We start from the raw sequence: 9,185 nt of genomic DNA, 5'->3' as shown, positions 1-9,185 counted from the left end.
AGTACTGCAATATAAATATCTTAAAGAAATTCAAAGCAGCCACTGGACCTTTAATTAGCATTTCTATAGTCACTTTAAAGTTCAGGCCACATTTAACAACAACATGGGCTCTCTGTTATGCCTATGCATAATTGCTTAGATTAAACATTCACTGGAAAGCACTAAGTGTGAACATCCTGCTGTTGTGTTTATCTGTGGGGAGCAGGGAGGCAGACGCTAAAAAATGTGTGTATTTAATCTTCAAATCTCAATTCAACCACTGGCATTGTATGTCCTTGGAAGTGTTTGAGACATTTCCCCATATGCAGTTCCCTGACTTGTTGACTTTAATGGCTCATTCCCTTGAACACTACCACCACTGTCATGGGTTTTATTTTAAGTATCCAAAGGCACTGTAGAGCACAATTAAAAGTAGTACCCTTCCCCAAACCTTTTCAGGCAAAGGTGCCATTTAATGTTCACTCTCTGTGTCATCCTCCACTTTCTCTTTCCTTCTCTTCTTCCCAAGGGAAATACCTGCTGCAGAATGTGAGATTATAGCTGAGGCTTAGACCAGGTCAATGCTAAGAGCACTCGGCCAGTATAGCTACTCTAGCATACTGTACTGGACACAGCTCGCCCACTTGCACCCTTGAAGTAAAATAAGCTATGCTGGCAAAACCACAGTTTTACTGGTTTCAGAGTAGCAGCCGTGTTAGTCTGTATCTGCAAAAAGAACAGGAGTACGTGTGGCACCTAGTCTCTAAGGTGCCACACGTACTCCTGTTCTTTTCACAGTTTTATTGTATAACTGCATCTACACTTTTGCTGGCACAGCTGTGTCGGTCAGAGATTATACCTTCACACCCTTTCCTGACATAGCTATGCCAGTAAAAGTTTGTAGCATAGGCCTTAGATTTAGAGACACAACTCACATGCCTGTACCAGTTGCCATCCAAGGTCTAAAGTTGAAATTAGAAGTCAAATCCATCTAAATGGCAAGCCCAGCAGTAGCAATATGTGATGTAATTTATGCACAGTGCGTATTTATGTTTCCTTAGGGCCACTTCTTAGTCACACTGAAGTCAGTAAGAGTTTTGCCATGGACTTTAGTGGATCCATGGTTTGGCCCATTGGGTTGACTTTATCTCCTCCTGCCATAACAGAACTAGAGTAATGACCTGCCACATGAACTGTTGCTTCCCATCCAAAACCCGCCCCCCCAACCCCTTTCCCCGCCCCACTATCCTCCAAGTTTCTCCATCCCAGTGTAGGATTTGCCTTTTCTGGAACTACATTGTAGACCTGTGACCTGGGGAAATATGGGCCTGATAAACTTGAGACCTTTCATCAACATACAGCAACTCCCATCCAGCTGCTGCCTCTTACAGCATTGATGGTTATTAACCTTGAAATAGATATTTTATCATTAATACATTGCTCTTGCTTTCAGGAATTGCTATCCATTGCTACAAAACGAAACCGCTTCTCCCCACACACTTGCAAGATAAACCTTTGCTGTGCAGCTGGTTTGAATTCAGATCAGGAAGGATTTTACCAACGGGGAGGCATGGTGTTCTGCCGCTTGAAGTGGTTTATAGGCTTTGGCAGTAGGGCTGTCCTCTCAAAAGCTTCAAGGAGCAGTAACAGAAGCACCTCTTTGATATGGAGATGCTGCTATCACAGGACTCCAGGAAGTTTCCTAGATCCTGAGATGAGAGCGTTTCTGGAGGAGAACACTGAAGTCAGTAGCAGCGGGCACCTCACACCAGAGATACGACTGCGACTTCTGACACCTCGCTGCAGATTCTGGCAGGAAAGAGCCGACTTGTGGCCCTATGGCGACCCCTTCTGGGCAATCTACTGGCCAGGAGGCCAAGCCCTGTCCAGGTACAGTGCACAGTGACCGACTAGAGTAAATATGTACTATCACTCCCTGCTGCATTGAATACCAGATTTGCTTGTGATAGTACTGCACCCTAGTGGCTGCAGCCAAAAGAGTATATAAGCCCTAGCACAACTACACCTAACACAGATTCTCCTTTAGCTCAGGTGATAAAAGCCTGTGGCTTTGGAATAGAAGTACTATGTCCCAAGTACTATGTCTGCTGATGACTATGAAGTCCATGAAGCTGCTGTATGTAGAATAACGGTTGGCTGTTAAATCTGTTGACTTCAATGGAGTACCATGTGTTTACACCAGGACTGAAGTTGGATGCGTGGGAAAGTTTTGCATTTTCCACAAAAATATTGCAGGGTATTTAATCACATCATTTAGTGTCACTTCAAGAGGGGAATACTTAGTTCACAATAACTCAGGGTTATTCCAGAAGGAGACAAACATGCTCATAGAAGCACATCTGTGTCCACTGAAAAAGGTAGAATTCTGCTGGTGCAACCTTTGAGTGTAGACAAAGCCTAACCTATATCCAGATTGGTTCTAAAATCCTAAAAAAGGGGGTGGAGATGTACATAGACAGGATTCTTTTCTATTCATCTGATAGTGTTGCACTCGTTTACAAACTGTGTGCCATATTTTGTTTCCGACAGTATGCTGTCAAAATGCAGATGCTGTCTCTGATTCCCAGGGGCTGTTGATGTTCTTACATCACCCAGAAGTATCTTCTCATACCTAACAGCATAAAAAGTCATGAGTCATTACTGCAAACAGCCAACCTTCAGCCATCTCCCATTGAGTTAAAAGGGAAAGGTTTGATTTGGGGTTGGTTTGGGGGTTTAATATTTTTAATTTTTCTCATATTATTTATTTTTTACTTCAAAAAAGCAAAAATCAGAGGCTTTTTTAAGTTGGAAAAAAGAAGTCTCTCACAGCTAAATTATGAAAGTTGATTAAACTGACATTCAACACAATTAAAGTGCTGCTAAAAACAGTAAGTCAATTATGTACTGTAGTTAATTTCATCTCCATGTTTTGTTATCTAATGGTGCCTTTTCCAACTAACCATGCGGTTAGCAACATTAGTTAATTCTCTGGCATTTCACCAGCTGATTTAACAACTATTTGCTGTTTTGCTGACTTGAAAACTTCAGTAATTAATTGCATAATCTGAAAAAGTGAAAAATGGATGGTGCATAGGGGAAAAAAAATGCTCTTTCCACAATTACTATTTTCCACAACATCTAAGCTCTCTTATGACAAAGTTTCAGAGTATCCTTCACAATGTAACCTGAGCTACCTTATTAACCTAGCCTTGCAGACAACTGGCTCCAGCACTAAGGCAATCTATTTCCATGCTGGGCATTTAGGGTCCCAACTCTTTTTTGAACTTCTGAAGCGAACATCAATATAACAGCCAATCTGAGAAACACTGAGTTGGAATCAAGGTACTTAAAAATATTCTGGGCACAATCACCCTCTCTACTTGCATTACTTCAGAGCCAAGCAGGGTTCTGCTGCATGCTCCTCCTTTTTTATGAATCCCCTCCATATATAAGTTATGGGTTCATCTGAGAGACAGCAAGGCTGCCATAGGGGAAAGGGTGCCAGCAGGGATGAATTAAGGTTATGAGGGGCCTAAGGCTAATGGGAGGGAAGGGCCTAAGTATGAACTGCGTATTGCAAAAACAATTATGAAGTCATCAAACATTTATCTACATACGTATTTACATATTATTTATTTATGTAAAATTAACAATTTTATTCTACTCTCACGACACTCAATTATTCAAACAATCAATTTTTTCCCCCTAGCTTCAGCTGTGGCAAAGTCATGAATGATGTCATTGTAATTCAACGACCTGACAATTTCATTCTCCATGCTCAAGAGGGACAAAGCACTGTGATGCTCTTGAGTCATGGTGGATCAGAGGACATTTTTGACCCTGGTTAGAAGAGAGAAGGAACGTTCTTCACTACAGTTAGTGATAATTAGTGACACATACAGCCGTAATGCATTTTCAACATTTAGAAAACATTCTATCATATTGAATTCAGTGACAACTTGGTACAACCAAATAGATTTGCTTTCATCATCTTTTCTCTATATATCCGAGAGTGATGGGAATTCAACAAATTAGTTAAATCTATGGGGAGATCATCTGGGTACTTCTGACACAAACATTTGATACCTTCACTGACTTCGGAACTTGAAATGTTAGGCAAAAAAATTGTCAGTACACTGTCAATTGTCAGTAACAAGTTTTTGTCAATATTTTTGTAAGCCTTGATCTGATGTTCTAGTGCACTCTTCAGTTTGTCGATGATTGTGATGAAGATATTGGCTCTGAAGGCCTCCTTATCACTGAATGAGTGGGCAGTTGCATCATTGTTTGTCTTCTGTCTTTTGCAGCATTTGGATGACTTATACTCATGGTTAGCAGTCCTTGCAGCCCCCTGAATTTCATACTCATTAAAACTATCCCGCATTTGTTGAAGAACAGTTCCAAAACTCCTCACTAGGTATACAGGAGTGGAAAGGTCAATTTGAGCACTTTGCAAGTTTAGACTGCACCTGCTGAATGGCTGAAGTATATCATTCCAGACCTCACACAAAATACCAGTTTCTAAAGTGTGCATTGCATCACTCAGGATCTTCACATCTTTTCTTGTTGCTGATTTTTGAGATTCATCATCCCTGATGCTCTCTAGCACTTCAAGGATGTTGGGGTATCCCAAAACAACTGCATTCACAGCTTCAGCATTGGCACTCCACCATGTCCATGAGAGTGATTTGGGTACTGGGCATCCCTTTGGTAGTGAATCTCTAAGAATCATCCAACGACGGTTGATGCAGAGCAAAAAATTGTATAATTCTTGGACAAATCCAAAAAAAGAAACTACTTCAACACAACAATCCATGGCAGACTGGCCAACAAGTTTGAGTGGGTGAGCAGCACATGGTATATAATCAACAAAAGCATTGTGCTCTTTTATCTTTGCCTGCATCCCTAAATATTTGCCACTCATATTACTTGCATAGCTTTGGCCACAACAACTGCTGATGTCAATCCCATTTTCGGTGAGGAAATTGACTAGGTATGAGCAAGTTTCTCCCCTGTGTAGCCGATGATGTTTATGAAGGTCATGAAAAGCTCAACTGGTCTGCCAGGTAGCACATAATGCAAGATGACAGTCAGCTGATCTACATGTGACATATCTGGTGCTGAGTCAACAGATACTGAAAAATATCCCACATCTTTGATCTCATCTACAATGTCTGATAGAATCTTCTTTGCCAGCAGTGCAATGAATTCATCGCAAAGTCTTTGATAAATATGATGCATGGTCTTTTCCACAATTTGCATCTTCATTAATGTGCTGAGCTAAGAAAGGTTGAACTTAACAATTAGCTCTAGAACACCAAGGTAATTGCCATTGTGTTTCAATCCAGCAGTCTTATCTGAGCCACAGAATGGCAGACCACGCTCTGCAAGAAAAATTATGGTTTCAATTACGCATCTGAGAATATTCTTCCAAAAAGCATGAGCTTCCAAAAACTGGTTTTCCATTTGGGTATCAATTCTGCCGCTAACTTCCTTTCGGGCATGGTAGCTGCTGACAATGTATGCTGCTCACTCATTGCATGATTGGTAATGTATGCAGTATTCTTCCAATCACTGAAGCCTTTGCAGAACATTCCCCACTTTTTGGTATCAGAAAACAGACCGCAATAAAAACAGTACACTTTTTTCTTAGAAGGCGAATAGATGAGCCATTCTCGCTCGCCAATCTGTTTGTTAGGCTTCACATATTCAAACATTGATTTGATCAGATAACGACTCTCATTGGTGTACTCTCTCTTTGTCAGTGACAAGTCAGTATCTAGATTCTGGCATTTCTGTGAGCCCTTCTCAGTCCAATATGCAATGATACCTTGAGAAGTTATGTCCCACATGCCCGGATGGCTGGAGAAGGATATTTTTGTATTAGGTTTCAGAGTAGCAGCCTTGTTAGTCTGTATCTGCAAAAAGAACAGGAGTACTTGTGGCACCTTAGAGACTAACAAATTTATCTGAGCATATTTGTAGCCCACGAAAGCTTTTGTTAGTCTCTAAGGTGCCACAAGAACTCCTGTTCTTTTTGTATTACTATCACTGGGAAAGTCTTGAGAGAGACTGCAGCTAGAGAAGTCACAGTAGGCTGCTCCTTTTCATCAAGCGCAGGCCCAGCAGGTTCACTTGGACTGGTATTCTCCTGGATTTCCTCACCACCAGATTTAGTAGGAGAAAAAAACGTAAGGAGCGAAGGAATACCTTTCAGTACTACATCTTGTCTTTGCCATCTTTCTTTGCCCTCCTTCAATTTCTGCCATCCTCCTTTCTTCGACATGGTTTCTATTGTCCAGTGTACGCCTACTGTGTACAAAGTTCAATATTGCTTGGGCCCACAAACACTTGCTTAGCCCACAAAGACAAAATCACAACCACCATAAATTGAATTCACAATCTTGACAGATTAATTTGTACGGAGCAATATTGAATGAGAAAAAATTTCCGATGGCCCTTCTACCATCATTTAGCTGTTACTTCAATATGGAATGGAGAGCCTAAAAATTAGGACCTAAAGTAGGGCCTAAAACTAGGAGGGCCTAAGGCTATAACCTTCTTAGCCCATGGGTTAATCCGGCCCAGGGTACCAGGCAATAGAGCTACTGGGCCACCACATAAATTCCAGTGCCTTTTTTGTTGGTGCTCTCTGATCTACAGAATATCCCTGTGGATCTCAGAACATCTGCACATTAGGAGGGTTATGCTGCCTGCCCACTTTATGGAATAAGGGAAGGATGGCTGGTAAACCCTATCCCCATGGCAGAATAGTTTGAAGAAACCTATGGGGAGGATTCTCACCTGGTGTATATTGTCATAGCTCCTATGAAGCTGGGACAACTTTCATCAGATCCCTTGCATGTAGGGGAGCAAATTACACACTGTATTTAATGATAATAATACCTAGCTCTTATATAGTCTTTAGGATTTTCCTCCTCAGTTCCAGGTTAGAGGTATTTGTTTGTTTGCTGATTCTTCACAGCAGGATGGTTCTGGCTGTCATGGTGCCTAGCATAATCTCACATTCATCGTTAGTCTTATTTTTCCAGTCACTCCTGTTTGTGTCGTATTTCAGTGGAATATGAGCATGTAGCTCTTAAAAACCAGAAAAGGAGCTCTTGTTGCAAGTTGTCAGATAAATCATGTGGTAAGACATGAGTGAGTGAGTTGCTTTTCAGTTATAGAACTTACATCTCTCAGAGGCTGAGTGTTGCATCAAACTATCCAGACCTTGCTGTTAAACATTCATATTTGTACTGATCGTTGTACTATCAACTACAGTTGTTCCATTTCCTGCTTTTAGTGTCAAACTTCATAGCCACCATCCAGTTTTAACCTGTTCATTCCATGTTTTAAACAGAGAGAATGATCTGATTGATTGAAACGAAGGCTGTAGCTTGTTGCTATTATCTCACTGCGTGCACCCTCTGGTGGTTTTTGTTATTAGCACAGACACGCTGGTTTGCATGAGAGATTGTGTGCAAGGGCATACATGGAATATCTTCTGAATTAATATCATGTATCATTACATCTATGAAGTGGACGCTCACACAGTTTTCATTTTATACTCAGGTATATCTTAGATAACCCGGATGCTGTCAGAATGGGATCAGTACTAGATCTCGGAAGTGGATGTGGAGCAACAGCAATCGCTGCTGTGATGAGCGGTGCATCCCAGGTCCAGGCTAATGACATTGACCCCAGTAAGATGCTTCTTTCCAAGCCCTGCAAAAGGCCATTTTTCAAGCACATTTGAGGAGTAGCTTTTCTTTCAGTTGTTTGGAGAAATTCATGGTTTCAAATAAAATTAGAAGGAAGCACAAAAGTTACACAGGTCCTGCCCAATGCTTCAGTTTACAGCACTATCAGCAGAGCTGTCCCTAGGGGATAGCGAATGGGGGAGACTGCTCCAGGCACCACACTTTGGGGGCCCGCGGTCCGTGTGATTGGCTGGTGCCACATAGGTGGTAGGTGAACTGCCTCCCTCAGCCCCGCCCCCTTCCACCAGAGTGAGAGCCTGCCAGGAGGAAGAGAGCGCGTGGTGGTGGGGCACCGTGGCCCCAGCCCCCTGGAGCCCAGCAGTGCTGCCAAAAAGGGGCCCTGTGGGGGTAGAGTGCACACAGGGCCACGCCTGTTTTTTTGGGGAGGCACCACTTCCCTCAGCCTCCCTTACCTGCCCTCAGTGTGGTCGGTCCCTTCTGGTGACATCACTTCCGCCCCGGGCCCCCCATAGGAAAGGCCCTGACTATCACTCTAGCGCAGTGGTCCCCAGTGTGGTGCCACTGGTGCCATGGTGCCCGCCAGGGCATCTATGTGTGCCTGTGTACTGTCTGGCATTCGAGCATCCACTGAAATGCCACCAAGAAGAAGTGTCATCCAGAGGCGTCGCCACTGAAATGCCGCTTTTTGGCAGCAACGTCTCTGGATGATGATGCTTGTCGGCATTTCAGCGGCGCCGCCTATTGATGTTGCCGCTTCTCAGTGGCATTTTGGTGGATGCTTGGCCACGGTCCTCAGTGGCTCATTGTCTGGCGCCCGCTAGACGAAAAAGATTGGGAACCACTGTTCTAGCACCTTTGGCAAAAATTAAGGACTAGATTCTGTCATCCTTACTCACATGACTAAGGCCATGTCCACACTACAGAGCTTACAGTGGCACAGCTGTACCAATCTCTCATGTAGAGCTCTATGCTGAGAGCTCTCCCATCAGCATCATTAAATCACCTCCAATGAGCGGTGATAGCTTCTCCCACCGACATAGCACTGTGCACACTACTACTCATGCCGGCGTAATTTATGTCATTCAAGGGGGTGGAATATTCACACTCCTGAGTGACATAAGTTTTGCCGACATAAGTGGTAGTGCAGACATGGCCTAAGTAGTACCTCACGCTGTGATCATGCCCATTGAAATGAATGGGAGGGCACATTTTCTAATGTACTGTCCCTAGCAGGATGGCTTCCTGTTTAGGAAGACCCACCAGGGGAAGTGGGTAGTTTAGTCTCTCTTCTAAATCAGGCCTTGACCTCTCTGCCAAGCCTGCAAATTTTAGTGGTGCTTTTTGTGTTGTGGGCACCAAGTCACTAGGAACTGGACTGCAGTGGAAGGCTGTCTAGTGATAGACCATAGGATTAGCAGGAGAACTTGGTTCCATTTCCAGCACTAGCATTGACTTGCACATTGACCTTGGGCAAGTCAC

At 43.1% G+C, this 9,185-nt stretch overlaps 1 protein-coding gene across 2 annotated transcripts in view; it reads left to right on the top strand.

The window, feature by feature from the left end:
- Positions 1 to 1,465: 1,465 nt before the first annotated feature.
- ETFBKMT (electron transfer flavoprotein subunit beta lysine methyltransferase) overlaps positions 1,466 to 9,185 on the top strand; it is a 258,801-nt gene continuing 251,081 nt past the window's right edge. For both annotated transcript variants that reach the window (XR_007768593.1, XM_050918896.1), the window contains exons 1-2: positions 1,466 to 1,869; positions 7,558 to 7,688. Coding sequence is in view for 1 of the 2 variants with exons in the window: in XM_050918896.1 (XP_050774853.1) it covers positions 1,550 to 1,869; positions 7,558 to 7,688 (451 nt within the window). In the remaining variant the exon portion in view is untranslated. The remainder of the gene's footprint in view (positions 1,870 to 7,557; positions 7,689 to 9,185) is intronic.

Source organism: Gopherus flavomarginatus, chromosome 1 (assembly GCF_025201925.1).
Source record: "Gopherus flavomarginatus isolate rGopFla2 chromosome 1, rGopFla2.mat.asm, whole genome shotgun sequence".
Classification (NCBI taxonomy): Eukaryota; Metazoa; Chordata; order Testudines; family Testudinidae; genus Gopherus; species Gopherus flavomarginatus.
Note: the sequence above shows the minus strand (reverse complement) of the source record. Positions and strands in the feature narration are given on the sequence as shown.